Source organism: Neodiprion virginianus, chromosome 5, assembly GCF_021901495.1.
Source record: "Neodiprion virginianus isolate iyNeoVirg1 chromosome 5, iyNeoVirg1.1, whole genome shotgun sequence".
Taxonomy (NCBI): domain Eukaryota; kingdom Metazoa; phylum Arthropoda; class Insecta; order Hymenoptera; family Diprionidae; genus Neodiprion; species Neodiprion virginianus.
The window spans coordinates 33,556,321-33,580,147 of NC_060881.1; the positions used below are offsets into that span (position 1 = coordinate 33,556,321).

Consider the following 23,827-nt stretch of genomic DNA (forward strand, 5'->3'; position numbering starts at 1 on the left):
CTGGTTGAGGACGTATGTAATTCGGATTTCACGCCATTAATTAATTGGCTTACCGAATTGATTATACGTCCTGGTATTAAAAAAGCAGAATGTGACGTATATATATATATATACATATGTAAATCACGGACGATCAGATTAAATACGGATACGCTATGCATGGAAATATACGCGGAGCGTCGTTGACGACTAATTTATCCGCCCGCAAGTAAATGTTTCGAAAAGTTTTTACCTTCACGTAAGCACCGAACAACAACGGGGATTACACAGGTATCCAAAGCATGCGTCTCTCGCACTGTGATTTTCCAAGATATTCACTGGCTATAAACTGAAACTGTGTATCATATTACGCGTTAATTAATCCACAAAGTTTTACTAAAACGGTTACCGATTAGTGTCAAATATAGCCGACGTTGAGATCAGAATAACGCGTTCGAGATTAAGCTTTAATTAGAAAATGGAAAATTCGAGGAATTGAACGGTATATTTTGCTCTGTGCTATTACGTTGAATCTCGTCACACGATCGAGTCACGAAATGTTTCAACTAGGTCAAAATTTCCGTGGTGATGCTCGAATTGATACGTTTACGGTGCCGGATCGACGTTTTGACGTTCGACAGGCTCAAAATCTGCAAGCTTGGAACACGGAGAAACCGTTTTGGTCACAGTTACTATCTTGGTTTGGTAATTCAAAAAATTTTCCGGAATTAAACCGTAATTCTGAGAAATGTAACTGTTTTCAGAACTGTTTCAGAAAACGCTTGAAATAATTCCTAAGCCACATATAGTAAAGATTTCAAATTATATTCAGTCTTATACGGTAACAGAACTCGTCGCCAGATGTGTAGTAATAATACCAAACAATTTGTATGGTATTGAATGTCATCTTCGCGGAAGCAAAAGTGCCATACTATATTCAGTTCTGTTTCTGGTAGAATTTTAAACAAACATACCAATGTTTCAATAATTCCATGCGAATGGTCAGTTTTAATTTCACAGCGTATACGTCGAAACGGTAACTGGTAATCATTCCCAAATATTGATGGAACCCGCTATTATTTCCCACCAGAAGGCATTACAAGAAATGATCTATTGTCACCAGTTCATTAATTTTTTTAGGGATGATTACTATTTTCTTCACAATCGTTACCGAAACGGTCTCTCCGTAAAGGAGAACGATCATCGTTTCAGAAATAGAACTAAGCATACACGCGGATACGTGTAGTGTACGATTGGATCCAGTGTGCGTGTGTTAGGTGCTAAGCAAGTGATCATCAGTGGGGAATGCCCACTTCATCTCATGTGTAATTAAAATCAGCTTAAAGCGTTCTCCGAATTCTTAGACATTCACTTTGCATTATGTACCTTTTTAGAACTATGAACCGGATGAAAGATCCTATCGTTTATCATGAGGTCGACTCTTCCAGAATATACAAAAGTAACAAAAGACAGTTAAAAAAACAAACGATCGGGGGGAAAAGTAATTCTCCGATACCAACTTTGCGACGGAATAGAATTGGGGGTTAGTATCGTGGTGCAGGGTGGGACGCTTTCCGCCGATCGATCGATGACTAAACCCAACCTAATTATCCTGAATAATTCTCGGTAATATGCCACACCGTCATGACTGTAACCATCAACCCCGTGTTAGCTCGAGGGAAAAATTTCACCTACATTATGATAAACGCGCCCCGATATGAGGCCTGCAAGAATGAAGGGAAATCAGGGATTACCCTTCTTAATTTTTGTCTGATTTGAAAGAAAATATACGTGAACAAACAAGAAGAAGTAAAAATTTTCCACACGTCGAGGGGCTCGCCTTATACAGCAAACGCGGAATGATAAGGCTAGACACGCACCCACCTCGAAATGCCAAAGGTTCACGCCTTTATGAGCTCGTGTTCTCCGAATACGAGCCACTTCCACAACCACCTGCCTCGTGGGGTTGACGTTACGTCATCTTCATTCATGGTTCTCACTTCCAGCTGGGTCATCGTAGTCGATATATGACCCGGTTCTGCTCGCGCGACAATCCGTTTTACGTATAACGACGCGTGGGTGGAGTTGGATAGACGGAATTCCTTTCTTTCTTGGGAATCAAACCAAAGAAAAACGCGATAGTATAAAAATCCCGCGTAAATTTAAACGCTGCTTCAAATTCAAAATGGCCCCCGTTAACTCGCTTGCGATTTTATTTTTGCTGTCAAATAATGTACAGCGTTGATCAGCTGTCGACGACTACTTCAGGCTGAACGACGCGGTGGCAAGAATCGTTCGGTTGTGATTTCACCACTGAAGAGAGGACGAGACCTGAGAACTCAGTTACCGCAATGGCTAACTTTTACATTTCGTACAGTACTAGCAACAGTGTGATTAATAGATGAAACAATACACGCCCTTGACAAATTACGGAAGTTTTCTGAGTGTGTGATTCAGGCCGAGATCATACCGATTGTCCTGGTAAGTATTTCGCGTGAGTCGAGATACTTGAAAGAGCGTCTTCGCATCATGGTTTTGTCGACTGAATCGCTTTGTAGGCATGTAATAAGCAAGCAGGTATAGATAATTGTAGAATAATGAAGGCATAGTACCACGCGTATTCAGAAAGGAAAATGCCCACGAAATTGTTACGTCGTCGTCGACTTTGCGTCGAGATGCGGAGTTGTGTGGGCATAATGTGCCTGTTCTCAGTTCACACGACATTATGTTTCGACTTTAACTAGGCGTATTTAGTTCCTTAAGCACTTAGGGATGACAATAATTATCGTCATTTTCGTTTATAACAATCGCGTGTGTTTGTTCAGGCTCTTTTTTCAGTGAGTCATGGCTTACATGAGTAGCACCTGTTCCTCGCTAGCTGGTACTGAGCGATGCAGTAAACCTAACGGGAATGTTCGAACCCCCATAGATCCTTCGAATGACTGCCAGAAAAAAATTCCACCCTTCAGATAGAACATTATAAACTTTCACTCGCCTGGATTACTCGCTGATTTGGACTTTGATTAAATGCTCATTGGGAAAGTTACACGATCGCGGATGAACGCAATATATCGGAACGCTGTATACTGTGTACGATATTATTATTAATAACATAGACAAAATCAAACCACGGCGGTGATATTTAGCGATACATCATCACTTCAGTTGAGGTACTGTTCGACTTTCCAATTAATTCCAGTGCTGCAGTTATATGTACAAGGTATGCTAGCGAGTGTTACGCTCTCCACAGCAGATACAGAATTGATTTTCCAGAATATACCAGTAACTGATAGTACTTTTTCCGAGAAACATCATGACTTGAAATCTGAAATTTATTGACTTTTAAAAAAAGCAGCGTGTTTTCAATGCTAGGTTCACGAATCGTTGTCCCAATTGGAGCAGACTTTGATGCAGGTATCAATTTTGCGACCGCTTTATCGGCTGCGAACGGGTTTTTGGGACACGCCAGAATTCGGCAATTGGTCTAAATATCGCTGTCTCCATCAGAGTCAGACCGAGTTATCGACGTGCCGGAGTTAACTGACACTGATTTGTCCCAATAATTATAACGAGTGACTTCTGACCCGTGAAATACAGGATTCGGAACGTTGACCGCTGCGCGCGCATGTTGCAGGTGAACAATTACAAGATCGAAAGAATTACGCATGCATGAGAAAGTAAAAATAGATTATAATTGATATTTTCCTGCCTTTGGCGAAAGTTTCTATTTTCTCCAATTGGGAAATACCTAAATGAACAAATAAATAAATATAGTACGTAACTGTCTCGACGAGCAGGAGAATAAAGAGATAATTTGAGTCGCCGGAAAGTTCGTCCGAACATCGCTGCAAAGTCTATAAAGCCGATTAAATCTAGGAACTTGGGAAATCCCCCTCTTGCATAAGCTGTCATTTTCAAAGCTGCGCATTACCGGTTCCGCGCAACGCGCCACCTCAAATATCGGCGGAATTCAGAACACGTCGATAATTGTCCGGCAGAACAAGGCGACGCGGCGGTACGGAAGCCTGATTATCGATCATCAAGGCGATCGAGCCACTCGATCGCATTGACCAACCCGGACGTAGTATACCTGCGAAATACTGTAGTACGCAGATATCCGCCGTGTAATATTATGTGTACCTTTCCAACATATTATTATACCTAACCGCGTAGCGATTTACGTGGAATTCTATAAATACCATTTTGCACATCCATTCGTAAATACAGCCACACACACTCGTTGTTAATTAGACACATACGCTTGGTACTGTGATACGAATTGACTTCGAGACTCTCCCGACTCGGAGCGAAAGCACGCGCCGTTTCTATCGTTACTTCATGGAATTTGGTATTTTCGGGTCAAGTACCCTAAGGTTCGATATTGTACCACGCGATCAGGTATATTCAGTCACATATTCAGTCTCACCTGGAACCGCGCGCATGCTTGCTGCGTATTCTACAGAATAGAAATTTCCAATATGCATTTACCCTTTCTCTATCTCTGTCTTTCTCTTTTGTTTTCTTCTTCTTTTGTTTCACTTATAAGGTATATCCCGTAACGCACACACAAAGGTAAAATTTCTACCGCCTGACAGACAACACAACAACTCACAAGCTTACTATACCTATAATGACACGCGTGCATTACACAGGTATTTACCTACATACAAGACGGTACGTGTATAGGTGTAAGAATATTATGTTAATTTTCACATTTTTTTATTCAATTGTAACCGAGGCGAAGAATTATTCATAAATTTGATGTCTATATGCGTATTTTCTCTAGTCGTCTATCCCATATGAAACTTGTCACCAGAGCCACGTTAATTTTTTAACTAAAAAAACACCTTATCGCCCTTGATATCGTCTAGAATATCAATAATCTCACTCGATACTTTCACGATCTCGGGGTTACCTTCATTCCATGCTGTTCCTTTCGCAGAAACACGAAACGTCCTAGTTTTCGTCCGGTGGCCGACAATTATCTGATATAATAGGTATATGGGTATGCATCAATAAGGATAAAACGAGTGAAACTTTGGCGTACGTATGACCGCTATCCTCGAAAATAATGTCAAATCTTAATTGTATCAAGTTCTGTGACTCACCGGAGTCCAACAATGCTTGTGCATGTATATTCATCAGGTTTCGAAGAAATCTCGCGTGCCTATGTGGGACGATTATTGCAGGCACGAACTCACGATACTTTGACAAAGAGATCGAGTTCAAGAACGTTTCTGGTCCCGTTTACAGCGTTAAACGTTGGATAAAAAATGATTCACCGTGGAAAAAAATTCACCATACACACATCAATTGAATTTTCGATGCGTGACTCCGACGCACACAAACACACGGCCAGCTCTTTCATGGTTTTCGGTCGCAGCTCTATGGATTAGGTGTAAGTATCAATCATGGAAGGAGCTACGTGTAGTTTGATAAGCGGTGAGTCAGCCCTGCAGGACTCGGCGTTACAGGCCTAGGTATGATTCGTGAGTACGATGTGCATATCGTATACCTCTACCCGCCATCGTTAGCGACGCTCGTGTCAAACGGTTACTCATCTAATTGAGGGCCGCTGTGGCAATTTTTCTATTCCATTCCATTTCCATTTCCATTCCTCGACTCTGTTTTCATTTCACTTTATGCCTCTTCTAATTATATTCAATTTTCTTTTCTACTCAGTTACCGCGCATTGAGAAAAATTTGATTTTTCATAGTTTATACATCGGGCATTCCACGTTAAATTAGCAGTCCATGTACCTCATCTTCTTCGATCTTAATCATTTTTCAGTATGATGTTCTTAACAACCCAAAAGAGTTTCGGGAATTTTTTCACATTTTCTTCAGACAGTGATGAAATTTATACAAAATCGCAAATCAATTGCGAAAACGCCATTTTTTTTAATCTGAACAAATTCACACAGATTCAATGTTTCGTATTGTGATTTTTAAACACCACACGATAATGTGATCTCTATATTTCCTATTTTTTTCACAAGTCTTCAGTTTTTTCACGTCGGAATTAAAGTTTTTTTTTTCTTTCAGTTCACCGATCTAAATATATCACGGAATCGTGAAAATGATACGATTTTGCCATCTATTTAGATCGAGGCATATAAAACAGAAGAAAAATTAAAATAATGAATAAATTAAATACAATAATATAAATATAATAAAAATTAAAATTAAAATACCGGTTACGCTAAAACAATTGAAATAGTCCGCATGAAGTTGGACTGTACAGTAACCTTAACTGAAAATTTGTCTGTACAGTACGGGAATCAATCACAAGGCTTCGTTACATGATCTTCTATCGTATAACAATCACATCCTGACACATCGCGTCATTTACCTCCGACTATAATAATGACGTCATCATCCCGCTTCGTCACTCCGCAGTTCAATAATTAGCGCGCCGAAAAAAAAAAACAAAAAAAAAAGGGAGAAGAAAATGCAGACGATTGTTCCCATGGGCCGAAACGGAACAACAGTCGGTCGAACAGCGTTTTCGTTGATGATTACACGACTTCATCCTTACGATATTGTTAACGTTGTTTTTTATTTTCCACGATGACGTAACGGCGCGAGATCATGGACGGAATGAGTTGGATTAGGACCGTTAATTATACTCACTTATGTGCACATGGCATAGCCGCCGTTCCTGTCGAGGTGAAACATGGACCAGCAGGTGTTGGCCCCAGGGAAGCGAATTATACGAGATGATATCAGGCACCGCACTGCTGCTACGAGCTGGGATTTCCCCCGATACCTTCACTACACAGGCACGACGATCACAGCTGGATGTTAATACAAAAATGATTTCACAGTATGTGATCCGGATTCCTGTAGAGTGTTGCTGCACCGACCGAGCGGGGCAAGGATTTCAGATGACACTTGGACATCCTTCCACAACCCGAAATCACTCATTTCGCAACACGAATCTCGGACATGATTTGTTGGAGTGTAGTCTTGAAAAAATTACGCGAAACAGAATTGACTATACTTATTTCCATGACGAGGCTGAAGTTAACGGCCAGAATGAACCGCCAAACGTTCTAACATTCATTCGAATGAGGTAATGAAAACCGAAACTCAAAATTTCAGAAATAGCTTGAACCTCCGATACCTTTATAGAATTATGAGGATAAAACTAAACTGCATTTTTATATTTCCAAAAAGTTTGACACGCTTGGCTGCTAACTCTGGCTTCATTTTGCATGAGAATTGTTCGAGTCGGTTGTTTTGAGTCGTTCGCAATCTTTTGACAGCCTGAGGTATAGAAATTTCAAATTTGTGTCGAACTTGTAAATTAGGAAAGATCTTGGAATCTTGCTTATCATTCAATGTAAATTATGGAGTACACGTAACCGCAGTGACTCTGAAAGGGCATAAAGGTTGAGCCTGTTTCACGCCTAGCCGTCGGTGGCGCTGAGAGCTAATTCTCTATTGCCAACGTAACCGAATGATATAAAAAATGTGATCCGTTTCAGAATCACTGTGGCCATGTGTACATTATACTAGTACGATACTTGACAAAGGTGAATCTACACATATACTTTGTAAAGTGTACAAAGTATTTCTATGTACGCCGTCGATGCCGCATGCTTGCACGATTAATAAAAGATGCTCAGCATGGCAGGAACCGGATTTGCTTGCTTTGATAAGTGACTTGCACCACGTGTACGGTGAACGATTATAGGTATACCTATACATCGTACGACATGAGTATACCTATAATTGTAAGCCTGTTACCGAAGCAAGAGTTAATGTAAAAGATCGTTACGAGATTATAGTTCTGACAAAGGTTTTCTTACAAGGCGATTGGAACCTTATCCTTATGACACAATTGATATTTTCTCAAATCGAAGGGGAGGCAATCGTGTAACGTATGCAAGATGGATAAAATCTTGTGTCGTAATCTGTGCTAACCATTAAACACGCATTCACGCAATAAGTTTCATTATATAAGTATAAATCCGCGATGATTTGACGTAATCAAAATTTGCTGTCGAAACTTACCAACGTCAATGAAATATGTGGTTCAAAGTAAGCAATTGGCGTAAAATTTTGTGAGACAAGAAAAATGGAACCAAATAAAAAAATTTACGAAAATTTGCACGAAAAATTTGATAAACTTTAGGAGAATTATTGAAAAGATAGCATAATATATATATACATAATAACAGCTCGAACCTTACACAGGAATGAGGTGGAGGTACGTATTACATGTATGCAATAGATGCAAGCTTGATTGTGTACGTAAGCATACCTGCATACAACCTAGCGTTGGAATTTCGTACGGTCAGAGTATGCATCTCTAGGACAGGAATTCCGTTCCATCGATTCCAGTTTCAAAAGTATGTTCATTTCGAATAGCTTGAAAAAATTAGCATCGGTATATTATACCTATATACCTGAACATATACATACATACATGTATAAGGTATATCGTTACAAGCGAGCTGCCATACGGTCAACCATGCCGTTCTTTTTCCCTCTTTTACTTTCTTTCTTTGCTTGTTTCTTTTATGGGGAATACTGTGTTTCGTTAAATGCTAATTCTGTATACACCTCTATACGACAGGGACAATATTTCACTGGTATATGTATATGTATATAACGCGTATGGGTATTATATACCTATATACACCTATAGGTACAACTCGTTAACGATTCCCAAACGCTCCGACTGCACGGCATGATGAGCAAGTTATTTTGATATATTTTTGTTACGTCAATAGTATAACGTAAACAAAAATTTCACAAGAATACAATACTTATATAGTATTAATGTTGTAACCTGTATTTAAACAAAGGTTCGATGGACAAGTTAGACACATTGGTATGTGTATCAGACATCCTCTCTGGATAATCAACATTCTATGGCCGATGCTAAACTGCGTCAGTTCGAAAATAAGACGCGTAATTCAAAGATATGTAAGAGCTTGATATTTATTAATAAATATAACTCTTTCTAATATAAACTCCTGTAAATCCTTATATGGAGCAGACGGGCGATTAATTAACCTCTAAGAGATACCAAGTTAATGAGTCTGTAGTGAAATAGAATGAAATTAACGAGTATACAAAATTTGCGACAATTGAACGAGAGAACGTTTGCACTAATCCGTTATAATTGAAAATGTGATCTCTCGATCGGTTTCCACGATTTGAAACAAACAGGAAGGAAACAACAATGAGAAAAGGCTGATTGGAATTACTTCTCGACACAAATGTTTGTGCATGGGAGTTTATGAATTTATAAAAGACGTGTCGATGTTGTGAAAAACACGCGAAGGCTGAGCCTGGTAGGGATGTAAATAATTCGAGGAGCCGATTGTGGTCCGCGTGTTGCCTGACTGAGCGCCTAGAATATACTGCGGAGAGATGGAGATATGGAGAGATCAGATTTTGCGACGATGACGTACGGATACTTTTGTACCCGCATGCACGTTATTTACAGTTACATATAGGCGTGTGTGTACGCGTGTATAGGCCGAGACTCGCTGCGGCGTGACGTCACACTCAATAATAAAGATCTATTTTGAGTGAGGCCGTCGATTCGGCGTCCATCCTGCAGGCTTTCTCTTTCTCACATATATTTCCGCGCGTACTTCTCTTTCCGCACCTATTATGTGAATGAGACTGGCCATCTATTTACTTCCTACGTTTACTCCGTTGATCAACCGGTTATTTCGCTTTTTGATGCACTCTTTTCGACGTCCGCTCAATCTCGAGGTATTTTTTATCGACTCTCTTCATTGTAAGGAAGGTGATGCCGGAAAAAAGAGAGATTAGTTGGTCAGATGTTCGTTAGTGAAGGTTAGACTTCACGGCATGGATAAACATTTTCCGGTACTTTTGATCACGGTTTAACTCGTCGAGTCGCACATTATTGTACCGAGTCTATAGTTTTTCGGGTCATTGACTACGAATCTGAAATCAGGTTTCAAAAATTGAATCCAATATGGTGGAAAAAATGTCAAATTTGATCAAATACTGTAAAAAAAACTCTGAGCAGGGGTTTTCGGGGTCGCTGATTGGATTTGCCATACTGAATTCTCAAAAGTTGATTTCAGATTCGTAATCAGCGACGCCAAAAATCCGTTGACAGAGTTTTTCCTGCGGATTCGATGGAATTTTAAATTGTCGTTCGCCATATTGAACTCGCCATTTTAAATTTCTTAAATCCGATTTCGAATTCGTACTCAGTTATCCGAAAAAACGTATACTTCATGTAAAACATGTATATGGGTAGTAACTTTAATGGGATAACTTTCTCAGAAATTAATTATTACTTCGATATTCACGATTTTTTGTACAAACCAGGAATATTGACATATTATCCTTTTCCTTATGTGACATAAGTGTGAAGGTGGATCACTCAGTGCGGGTTCATTTGGGTGCATTTATACGAGTCCGTACAGGTTTATTATTGGGGCCGGAAAATACTGGCATATAGGTATCCAATTGTTTTGCAATATTCCTCAAATAATAGAATTCATTATTTCTTGGTAAAAATTATAAATCAAAAACTGTTACATTGGTAATTTTTCTTATGACATTATTACGTAGAAATCTTATAACTCTGCAACAACTTTTATACATAATAAAGTAGTATTTTCTCTTACCATCAATAGTTTGAATTAAACACTAATTTATTGGAACTTATTTACAGAGAGAAATGCACGTCGGCTTATGACTGTTTTTTTAACATTATCAGTTTGAATTGAAATAATTTTAGTATTTACTCTCTTTTTAGTGATCTCGCAGCGCGGAAAATTAGTAAAGTTTATGAGACATTTATCACTGACATTTTTCCCTAGAAAAGTATGTTAACTTTTAGTATTAGTTTATAAGTGATTCTGGAGTGAAATAAAATGCTTATGTTTGTGGTTCTTTTTTTTTTGCGTAATTTCTTATATACAAGATAAATACCAATGCCTATTTCGCTTTCGTTCCGCAGTTTTTATGAGACTAAAATACTCCTTTTAATTAGTCTAACTCACAATTAGTCTTTATTCCAAAGAAATGCCGAATATCGTGTTGATTATAAAGTGAGGATGGAAATTATTTCTTCGTACGGTAAGCGACGTGTTGAATTTAATACTTGGTTGTTTATTGAATGGTTTTCAGTGTAATAGTGACCAATTGCTTTCGAAAGGCCTCTACATAAATACGCAGAGATAAGTTTTCATGATATCCTAATGTTGCATTTCAAAGTTCTTTTTAAATCCTGTTTCCACTTCTGTATTCTTCTACTTTTAAAATTTTTAGATTCATCAAATTTTTCGATGCGATGTTCTTATATTAAAAGATCTGATATTTTTCATGAAGCAAATTTCTAAACGACGATATCCTGCATCTTACAATTTTTCTCACATCCATGTATTGGAAATTGTAACTCATACAATTTTTAGAACCTATTACCGCGGACTTTAATCCAACTGAACTTGTGAATATTTTATGAATTTTTTGACCTCCATTTGGCTATCAATTTGTATAAAAATAATCCACTTTGATGCACAAATTTATTCGTAGGTGAGGAATAGTAGAATGATTTTACATTTCAAAGGAATTTTATTTTCTAAATCGAAAACTTCGCAATAAGTGTGTCTTACATAATTTCGTAATATGGAAATTGTTAAGTGGATTCGAACATTGTTTTGAACGTAATTAGTATACACATCATGTCTATAACATAAGTAGTATATATATATATATACACTTTACGCCCAGAGTATTAAAAATTGATTGTAAACATTGTTGAAAGTTTCATAATATGAAGAAAAATGGAAAATTGAGAAATAAACGCATATGTAATTGTGGTATACTTACAATAAGACATATGTAACTTATACAAAAAGCAAAACATACAACGAACCAAACAAAAACAATCAAACATCGGCAAGAACATGAACGTTAAGTACATGGGATCAGAATGCAATGCTCACGTAATAAATGACAGCGAGTGATTCGAACATTGCAAAACGTTTGAATATACCGAGCTGCTGATTTCATTATTGTCATATTGACTAAATAAAGAACTCAAACGCCTCGTCTCAATGCACAAAAACATCGAAAAGGCAAATGTGTTTCGTGTCAAGTGGAGTCTAATATGATCAGAAACTTCCGCTTTATGTGCCTGGATGATGTGTATTATTATTATTATTTTTTTCTTATTGCGTTAGAGAAAAATCTGTATTTTTGATTTTATCACATCACATACGATGACGAAGAGTTACCAGAATTTCAGGTTCGTGCTTCTTGATTAAATTTAGTGAACCCGTTTTACCTCGTGAAGCAATTATGGTTGTTCGTTTTTTGCTCGGTTTCATTTTACTCGTATTCTGTTAGAATTATTAAACTAATTATATTATTTATGATCATATGGTGATTGTTACTATAGATAAAACACTTTATTCGATGATAAATTGATATTGACAATTATAATTATAACACGATGATAATATTTCAATATAACTTAATATATGTAACTGTAAATAATTTAGGATAAATAGAAACGCAGCCAGCCGAAAACAATTCGGAATGATATTACCCAGACAATCTAATTTAGAGTTGCACTGCAGGAACTCGATACAATATGATAATGCTTAACAAATTTCTACGTCTTTTTGTCTTGGTAAATTGATGACGTCATGAATTAATACCGATATCGCGTATAAATTAATACGATGAAAATAATAGTGACACGTTGAATTTGATGATATTTTAGTACAAATACCCGTACGACAAATTAAAGTGACTATCAATTTGAAGGAGTCAAAGTTTCATCAGAAAGGAACAATTCAGTCAATGACGCGCTGCAGATTGATTACGTCAGCTATATTTATGGCACAAAAATGGACGCAGAACGAAAAAGAGATGAAATAAATGAAGAAGAAAGCTGATTCCGGGACGTCACTTGTGTTTCGAACAGGAGCGAGCCTCATACTTGAACGTCGATCGATCAATTCATCGCTCTACCATCGAACCACACAATTTGACGATTTCGAAGCGATCGTTTACTTGCAAGATGATTTCCCCGAACTTCTTTGACAACAACCGGAGGCCAATGGGCAGCTTTCGGCAGATGAGTCCGAGTCGTTGTCCGACCAACAATCGGAACAGTCGCACGACGAGGCAGACGACACTTCATCTGAAATGAAAACAAGCGGCGTTCAAGACAATACTCGACGAAGGGAGAAAAACAAACAGAGAAGAAGAAAAATCCTCCAACACCGCGTTCGAATTGGTATTCAAAGTTTATTACCGTTACACGCAGCACGCGTCTCCTCAAACGACACATCCGACAGCCAATCGGACGGCCGCTTATCCGGGGCCCAACGGAAAAGCTCGCCGCTGATTGGCTGCCGGCGGCGTTGCGTCATCGGAGTAGATCCGCTTGCAACCCCGGCACACTCCTTATCTCTGCGACCCTTTGTACCTTTGTCTGCACGTTCTCTCTCACCGTCGATCTCTTTCTTTCCACTCTCGCTTACTTGTCACGTTCGCGTCGTTTAAGGATGCATCAAGTGTACAGTCCAGTCGAAAAAGTGTCATGGATATTTGACGTGATGAATACATTTTTAAACAAAGGATTAGTTCGTCATCTACAACCTCTACTGATTTTATATTACAACTGTTTCTCTGGCCGTTGATGAGTTGAATAAAATTTTAGGTTCGACTCGATTCGTCGATAACACAATCATTAAAAAAATTAGTCACGATTCTTTTTATGTTTCACGTTTATTCGTTTAGGAAAAAATGCAGAACGGTACGATGTCTAAGAAATCGGGGATAATTATAATTCTCAACTCTTTCCGAGCAAGTTCGTCCGTTTTTCACTTTCCTCCTCCCTGTTAAAGGAACACGTTTCGTTCTGATTGAACTTGATTAACCGGAGCTGTACTTGTTCAGTATTTATACCGCAAGTTTTGAGTAGACTGTACACCTGATACATCCTTAAACCGGCTAACGGTCGCAGAAATAACAACGAACATTGATTGGCTCCGCACTTTTCCACTTACTCTTACGCCCGTTTTTATTCTTGGACTTGGCCCCTTTTTCATTGGTCTTCGATTTTGGCTTGATTTTTTTCGACTGCGTTTTTCTCCCCAATTTCCCCTTGCTTCGACGTCTCGGTTCACAGTCCGAATCAGTTGAAGAGGTGCAGCTGCAGATATCGTCCGAATCGTAGGAGTCAGAATCCGAGCTCGAGTCGTCGCAGCATGTCATCGACTGGCGGCTACGATTCTCCTTCGGCTTGATTGGCGGCATTTCCTTGAAAGTCAGTTCAACCCTATTATCAGCTGATTACGTCACTAGAATCGTGGAATTTTAGCGAAAATATTCAAGATGATGGATATATTTAACGATGAGAAGAAGTGTCCGCAACAACGAGTTATCTGCTAGTCAACAAACGGTGGAACACTGACCTCAGTATCTCGGAACGAAATTGTAGTACCATGAACTTGGCAGTGTACCTGGTGAATTTTCTGTTATGATTGGTGGATCAGCGAGAATGTAAGTCGAAGGATATAGGATTGGCTAGAAAAAGTAACACACAAAGCAATCCAGTGAATATACAAAAGGCTCAAATATGTACGTCCGTTTAATCGCGGCATTCAAATTTACTCGAATAATCATTATAAATAAGGTAACGTTTATGCCTGAATGAGAAATTTCAGGCACGTGCTCGATCAGAGATTATGGATGGAATGTGTATTTTCTTCCTGTATAGGCGCGGCTTGATTTCCTTTTTTTACCAATTTTTGTTACGGTAGTCCAAGCTCTCCTCATATCCTATTTCGTGTACAGTTCATTAATCTTCCCCCGCGGCGATAGGTTTTAAAATCAAATCGACAGATAGTCACGGACCATACTAATTAGTCTATAAGGTATAATATACCCACTTCCGCGGTTTGACACCTGTCAAAGCGTGCAGTCTATACTTTTTTTAAAAGGTTTATTGCATTATAAAACGTGAATGGGTAATTCGACACTCAATTTTGTTCAACCTCCGAGAATTTACTTAATCGCATTCTGTTTTTTGCTTCTTCTTTTTGTTGTACAATTACGAAAACAAAATGGCGACTTTTTTATGACATTCAGATGGTTTACTTATACGAAATCTCTCCCTGCATCTGTAATAAGAATGTTCAAAGCACTCCGTTTCCAAGTTGATGGTTCTCATCACATGGTGCTTATTTTGCTCTGTCAGTTTATGTAAAAAAAGCATCGTTAATTGCCTTTTAATTAAATTTTGTAAATTAAATCATCATCAATTTAAATACCATGTTTGGATGTATTTCGAAGATTCAACTTTGCATAATCCGGTTGTTTTTCAAGAATTCAAGAGGAAATTTTGAGTGACATGGGGATTAATGAACATTAATTACAAAACGGACGAAGAAAAATATGAAGAACTCCAGTTTGCAAACATTAATCAATTTTCGTGAACACATGTATAGTCGATGACTCACGAAGAGAGGGATGCCTAGGTTCCGTGATTATCATCAACATAAGTATAACGCGCATTAACCTGAAACGAAATAGTATGTACCCACCTATATGTACATGTACTGTGTTTGTTACGCTGACCGAATCTCAGAAGCATTCCGCATCGCATCACCATTCGCAATTACCGAGAAAAGAAAGAAATAAAAAACAACTCTCACCGACGAAATCGCATAAATAAACTAAAATCTTCAGCTGCTGATGTTAACCATTCGCCTTTCTAGTTTTATCTTTAAAAAAAATAAACTTCTATCCATTAGTAATAATAACAATAATAATAATATTACAGATAATCGTTATAAATATTAAGATTCCGGGATCGCAGGAGAAGAAAATATTTACGACCACAAGTGAATCATACTTTCTTTCTCAGCATACCCGTAATGTTGAATTTTCTGGGTTTTGAATTGTTCAAGATTGATGGTTAAAAACTGATTGATTAGCCATGTCGATTGAACTTTGAGAAATTGATTGGCAAACGGTTTTATTCATTAGTTTCCATTTTTATTTTTCAATTTCTCTATCACTTCTTGTCTCACACGTGGGAGTTAATGACGCAAAGAAAGTATATTGATTAATATCAGCCATAGAGCGGTGATGCTGCGGCTCGCTCGACCCCGACAGAATTGACGTAGGTGTGAAACTAAGTGATTGAGAAAAAAGGCTAAGGCGGGGGGGGGGGGGGGGGGGAGGTAAAAATTACGATATAATAAATAAATAAAAGAGGCAACGAGAACCCGGCTAGTATGCGGTACAAGATAGTTGACGCTGAAATTTTATCAATCATAGCCCACGCTCTGCACATACATATGTTATACACATATTAGTACACGGCGAAAAGGTAAACGAGCGAATGAATACATTATGGAAGTATATATTCAAGGATTGTCAATTAGCGTCTATTACTCGCACAAACACGGAGATCCGTGTGGGTTGCGAATATTTCGTTAATTCGAAAACAGGTGTTCCATTCAAGCGTATAATAAGTTTCACCGCATATCAATCAGTGTTTAACGATTTGACTAGACTAAATTTCTCGCACCGGGCATCATCCCTGTGACTGCATTATATCTAGGCAAGTTGTGCGTTACATTCACACCTCGAGGTTGTAAAGAGGCGATGATATCCGAACATTAACGATCAATAGCCTTGTTATATTTGTATACTAAAAGAGTGTTATTTCGTCAGGACGTCGAACATTCATAAGTCGAAATGACAAGTTGCCGCGATGTATGTAACCTCAAAAATGTTGGTCGCCCTTGCAAAACAACTGCTTTTGCCGTAGAATTTTAGCGCATGCGCATTAAACCATTCGGTTTATATATATATATATATATATATATATATATATATATATATATATATATATATATATATATATACCAACCGAATGGTTTAATGTATTATATACATATAGATACATTAAAATGCCTGATGTGTGCAGATGCAGCATAAATCATTCGAGATATATATCTTCTATTTTCATTCTTGCGTCATTCGTTTTAGTTGACTTTTCTAAAAAGGGTCCTTCCGTGCTTAATGATATTTATTAACCTTCGACGATTTTTTCCCCGGCGCTCATCCGATGAATGGATTTAATTACCTCCCGGTTCAAACGAGCTGCATGCTGCAGCGACGACGCCTCGTGCCTCTCGGAAAGACTTACTACCGACTTCACATAGGCAAAGGTACACACATTACTACGGGCCACAAACTACAAAGGCAAGAAAAGGTAGTCAGGGTCGTTCCGTCGCAGCTAGGTTCGAGAAATTTTCAAAGAATGCGTGGGAGGCCCCGGTGTGGGCGCTTCTTTGCGCCGCGTGCTCGCCCATTTGATAATACAATTATAAAACCAGTATACACACAGGTACTAAGGTCTGACCATCCGTCCATACCTTCGTTTATACCTTCGTTTATTTGGTGATCCGCACTTTAATTATACCTGCAGCAGCGTACAAATGTAGAGCCGCGGATATACGCGGTGTCCTCTTGAAAGAGAGAGAGAGAGGCGGAGAAGACGAATTAACGGATGGAAAATAAAAGGAGCGAGCGCGAGGAGTATAAGTTGTAATGATCCTTGCGAGATTAAATACCTTCGTCGACTGCATGAACGCGGGTTTAACGCTCCATCGCTCGTGATGCTTATAGTACGGTATCTTACGTTTATAATTTCAAAGATTCCTCTCTTCTGCTTTTATTTTGAATTCCCTTTTCATCCACTTCTTTTCTCTTCAATTATTATACCCACACCGTCCCGTAGTTCGTACTTTATGCCTTTAGCCGGTACAGCCTTACTCGGTACCGCGGGATTTCTTATCTCCTGCAGCTGGTGCATTCGAGTCTGAGGCGGGAATTTTTCTTCAATCCTCGTGCAATTTCCTCGTGGTAATTAGTATAACGTGTAAGGAAAACCCAGTATTTTCGGACAGAGCGTAAGTTTGCAATATGAATCGTACTCGTACGAAATCCATACGAGTTTCTATACATATTTTTTATCACGCGAGGCAAGAAATCAGGACGAAGTCGCGATTTTTAGGTTAGAATGCTAAAAATTAATTTTTCTCCATTTTCAATGCACGATGGAGCGAATTTCTTCTGCCGATGCCATAGACTCCCGGAATCTCACACGTCAATCTTTTCGGCTCTCATCACAGCTGGGTTTCCAATAGTCCTCGTTAAACCCTGGATAAGTATACTAAATGCAGAACACGTAGAGGAGCAATTTGTGATGGGAATATCGAGGTGTCGACGGGTTGTTTGATGTCACAACACGGACACAGAAGCCGCACACGTCGGCCCGATGTTCACTATTCAGTTTTACAGAGGCGTGCGTCGCTTCTGGGTGTTCATTTTTCACCTTTTTTATTCCTGTTTTCCAAAGTCTCGGTCGGATCGGAGGCTGCGATGCGTAATCGCGTTGACTAGACTTGACGATCGGTTGATCGTGATCAGAGTCATGCCGAGGGTCCGGGATGCTCATAATAACGTGAAAGCCGGTAGGTATTCCGTGGAGAAAAAAAGATGAGAGAGGAAAAGATAAGGATGGCCGATCTTGAGGCGACTATTTTCAGTCGGTAATGACGTCGTTAGAGGGGCAGACTTTGGCTAACAATTAATAAATCAAGGCGACGCCCTGCCCTTTTATATATAGATGGAACAACTATTAACAAGATTGTCGATAAAAGTCGCGCTCGTTACGAAGGGCTAATACGCATTGCATGTCTTCGATGTATACGTCTACAAAATGCACTGCAGCTAATTGCGAGGAGCGTTGATTCGAACAGGTAGGTTTAAAGGTCAGGTTATGGTTCTGCCTACTGTGTTTTCTCTCTGGCCGGTTTTACGTGCTTTTAAATTAACGGTTCGGGTCGTTAACGGTTTTGGTACGTCTTTCATAAAGACTCGGTTTATAGTGTATACCGTGTATATACATATATCTTATGCTCGAAGATTTTAGGGGGCCACTGGACGAGGAGAAAAAGTAAGGAACGGGTGCCAGGCATCGCATTATCCTGCAGTAACAGTGGGACAATTTTCCCTCCTATCTACTCCTCTGCCCTGGCTATGTTTGTTAAGCAAATAAATCAAAGTGTTTGGAGAGTGAGTTGTTGACCACTGATACAACTAAATTATTATTAGGAGTGACAGTCTTTAAACAGAAGTAGGCATAGGTAATACGCGTAGCAGTGGTTCTTCACTTCTATTATTGTATACCCATACACGCGCATTAATGTACACTTTACCTAAATGTTCGGCACTTGATGTCACACGTCTATAATTACACCAGATGTCGCGTATAACGTCGAGTTTTCCAATCATCTGCATTTCATTCCTATAGATTTTTTCGCTTATCCAGCATAATATGTGCCTTCAATTTCACCGGTATATATACCTAACAAGCTTCATCTCCGTCGTTCTAGACGCACCTGTCACTCGGGCGTCGCGCAAGCTCTCCCACTCGACGTCACACCGTCCGACGTAGAGAGTGTCATTTGTTTGAAGAGGTACTTTGTTGCTCGAGCTGGGGAGTTGTACCTCGGAAAAGTCACGCCGGGTATTTTAAAGTACGGATTCGAACGTGTGTATTTCAACATTTTATACAACCAACGGCTTTTCTCCCTTGCGCATTTTTCTCTGAAACGCCTCTCTCCTTTGTTTCTTTTTTCTTTCTCAAATTCGCCAGCTCTACAGAAAGATACTTTGAATTTTTGTGGCCACTTTGCAGGTGAAGCTCGTTGATCGGAAGTTGCCTCACATATTTATCACGATCATTCTTTTCCTGTCATTCTCGCTGTTACGTGACCGTAACTAGATGATTTACTTCACGAAAAAAAAAAAATATATATATATATATATACATTCTTTTTGTATTGCACGCATGTGTAATAAGTGTAAAATAGACATCAGAAGATAATTTAGCGAAGGATTTAATAGCGGCGATGATGACAGCACGTCTTGGGTACTCCACAAATTAATATGCCGGGTTGATTGATTAACCTCTGTTACCCCCGAAGCTGAGCAGGAAAGCACGCGACGTACTGATTTTGCACGCGCAGTGTTTATATTTATGTATAACGTAATGTACAACACACATTATGCCATACGTACAGAATAACCGCGAAGGCAATTTCGACGTTCAATTTGCAATAGGCTGACTGTGTTCGTCGTATTTAGAAATTCGTCATTGTACATCACCGTACTCCGGATGTCCCGCTGGTCAAACAACCCAGGGATATTTTTCACAACCGTCAAATCCATCTTCCTTGAATCGATGACATACCATACCATTAAAAAATTAACGCGGATTTATTCACGCCTCAAAGTCTGCGCTCTTGTAAACGGATTCACCGACGCCTGCATACCTGCTTCTTCGTAGATTCAAATTATTGTCAACTCCTTATGAATACGGTGCATGACGACTACCTGCGGAGCCGGCTGATGCATGCTCGTTTTTCCGCCTCTTTTGTGTACTTTCCAGGAGACGATGGACCTCGCTGCATGTCCCGCCCCCTATTTCGGCTCGCTTAATAAATCGAAACAACAATAAGGCCCGGCTCTACGATGGCTCCATAAGTAGCTGTTCCATTTATCCCGTACCGCAAGGCTTGACCGAATGATTTTTATGATAATTCTTTCACCGAACGTACTTGGAGAAAAGTTTTCGCTTTTTAAACAAAATCGGTTTTTCATTGCCTTATTCGCCTAATCGGCCCCTTGAGAACTCGCAAGAGATATGTCAAACATGGGGAAACATATGGGAAACATTGCAACAGATGAGAAAGTAAGATTTTGTAGAAAGCATTTAAATGTCTCTACTTGGTATGTAAAGTAATTCGAATTTTGTTTAATGCGTTGACACAACATTTGATGGTTTGTACATTAACCTAATTGTACATGATGCTAATGGTAACGCAATCCTAACTGTCAAACCTGAGAACACTTTTGTTAGTTTGCAGTGTGAGGTAGAGAAAATCGACACTCGAAGTATAGTAATTCAGACTGTTTACTGTTCGCCTGAGGAAGAAGTGGAAGATAAGGAAACGCGTGTGATTAAAGAAGTACTTATATGAGCGACGAAAAATATGGTTCAAAATTGGGGTTATCGAGTCAAGTCTCGGTGACCCAGCATCGCCGGAACACAAGGTTTACTTGGCTCCTATAAAACTCCAAAGGATGACCGGCGAGGGGTCTTCGTGTGCGGTCTTACCATGGTGCATACGTCCTTCTCTCCGGGCTTCATAGCGGTATGGTTAAACAGCATACTGGCATCTTTGTCTGGCGCGTAAAACGAGTCGAAGAAAACTTGCGCACGCGCTAGACGCACGATAAACAAGCTCCTGAAGGTAACTTTTCGGATACTCTCACAATCAGCTCGAAGAATAACTGCGAGGAATGGAGGTAGTGGAATGGAGGAAGACTATGAGATGGAGAGAGATAGGGGCTACAGATTCCAAGCGATAATCTTGATCACCTAACGGTCTGAGGTATTGATTACCACGAGGCGGCTAGATGATAAATTGAACGACGCGATAGTCAAATGCAGGCGCCAATAAATGATCATGCAGTTGGCCAGTCGTGTTAAACAGTTTTTAATCAATCGGATCAAATAGTCGAACCGGCAAATTAATGGATATGCAGACATCCATCTTCATACGAGTAGCTCTAATGCCTTTACGTTTATTGCTTTGAGGTGCAGTGGGAGAGAGGAATTCACGATGGAATGAGTGATGAAAATTCGGTACGTGAATCGAAGTGGTTCTGTGGATGGGAAGATTCTTTTACTAAAAGTTGCACATACAGTGAAAGTCATGGTAAAAGCTGATTTGCCTAATCGGAAATCTGACTTGGATTGAAGTACGTTTTAATTATGCAACGTGGAACGTGCGCCTAATTTCTTAGTTTTTCATCCAAGATGTGTATATACCATATGTGTCGCGTTTTTGTCATCGTATGACATTATACAATGGGCGTTTTGTTTCGTCTCTCTCGTGGGAGTTATCAACCCTGCGTCACTGTCGTCTTGTCGAATATCGGAAGAGGCGAAGAAGCGAGGGTAAAGAAATTCTGTCAGTAGGCACAGCATGGACGTTCAGTATATGTGTGTAAACGCGTGGGCAACCGTGCCATCAAAAAGATCCAACTTGAAGTTAATACCGCTCTAAGACCGGGGCTAAGCGAGCCGAGCGGCTCGAAAAGGCAGATGATTGTGAGAATATGGGTCGGGCACCGTAACTTCCAATTCCCAATATCTCTGGCACTGAATTTAAGCGAGAAGACCGAAGCCGTAGAGAGAGTGGCGTTCCCGTCGAGACAAAAATAAAGAAGCCATGCCAGTAGGATGCGTACACACACTTGATATATATACACACTATGTGCGTATGTACATAAGTGCATTGCTCTTTCAAGCTCCTACAACATGGAATACTCAAGTCTGATCTTGCGAGCGTGAGAACAGAGAGAAACCTTCGAAAAGCCACTCCGCTGCACGTTGAGGATGTTGAGAAGTCCTTTGTGGTCCTGCCCATGGCTTACACAAATAATGTAACAAGAAAACATTTTGGAGGAGCTTTCACGGTAGAAAATTGATTATGGGGTTAGTCGCACATCTCGATGACTTTTTTTAATAATTTGATTTTTTCATACTAAAATTTATTCAATAATTTCAAATTTTTTATGCTAAAGCGATAGAAAAAAACAAAATGACTAACAATTTAAGTTGAAAAAAAGAGGTCAGAAATTTCAAAAGTTCGACATTTTGTTTTTTTCTATCGAATTAGCATAATTCTGGTTCAGGTGATAGCGGCAAGTGTACGTTTTAATAATCTCGCTGAGATGCGACACTAACTCCATATGCGAGGCTTGATACACCAATCTCGTAGCACGTGGCTCGATTTTCTTTCTCCAACTTCCGATCTCTGGTTTCGAACGCGTTGTGACGAATTTAATACATATCGATATTTGAGGTGTTAATGATGTACGATTTGCGTGTCTCCTATATACTACAGACACACTGCTTCGATGTCCGTCCATTGCGTGTTAACATCGAGTCAGGGTGTGAATTCTCGGATATCCTAAATGTGATTCCAGTTAAACGAAACATCGTTTGCAGTTTGGCGAAACGGTTGTGCTGCATGAGAAATAGGCGCACATGCACACAAACACAAACAGACACAGCAGTCTGCGAACTAATTTAATAACAATTTCTGGTTGGTTAGGTGACGTGGAGGGGTGTTTCTCGGGAATGAATTCCTGGTAGTGGTAACTCAATGCGTCATCACGCGTGTATATACTGGGTTACCTTTAATCGTCGTTGCGAAATAAGGAGAAAAACTGTATACATGCAGATATACATATAGATAGGGGGATACGCTCTAATCGTGGGAAGACGTGGGCTACACTGGCGCGTGTAAGGCGAACCATGGGGGGGACGGTGTTTGGTTTGTTAAGTCGAAATAATCAAACGGAATTCCTGCATACCCCGCAATTCCGGTGAATCATGAATACCGCGAACCTGCGAGCCCGTTCTTGGAACCTCAAGACATTGATCCATCTGCCACCACCACCACCACCACCACCACCACCACCACCACCTGCAGGCCTACTGCTTCACTTCCCTTTACACACCTGTCGTGCAAAACATTATACGCGTGGGTGGTCTCTGACTGATGGGCTTTTCAGGTTTTTGCGGCGTTGCAGCATAAAGTCCGCCTTGCAATTACGCGAAAGAATGATTCCGAACAACCGTTGCACCTCTTCTTACCAAGCATCTTCGCCTATGTACCGTAGCACACTTCAGGGGATTCATTCCGTTTCATTTCCACCAGCTATC

At 39.7% G+C, this 23,827-nt stretch overlaps 1 protein-coding gene across 1 annotated transcript; it reads right to left on the minus strand.

Annotated features, from left to right (window-relative positions):
- Positions 1–12,225: 12,225 nt before the first annotated feature.
- Positions 12,226–14,425, minus strand: LOC124305302 (DNA topoisomerase 1-like). The gene is made up of 2 exons (XM_046764554.1): positions 14,010–14,425; positions 12,226–13,138 (listed from the first exon to the last, which is right to left on the minus strand). Exons 1-2 carry the CDS (start codon positions 14,257–14,259, stop codon positions 13,005–13,007), a joined length of 384 nt encoding a protein of 127 aa, XP_046620510.1. The 5' UTR covers positions 14,260–14,425; the 3' UTR covers positions 12,226–13,004.
- Between the last annotated feature and the right edge of the window lie 9,402 nt (positions 14,426–23,827).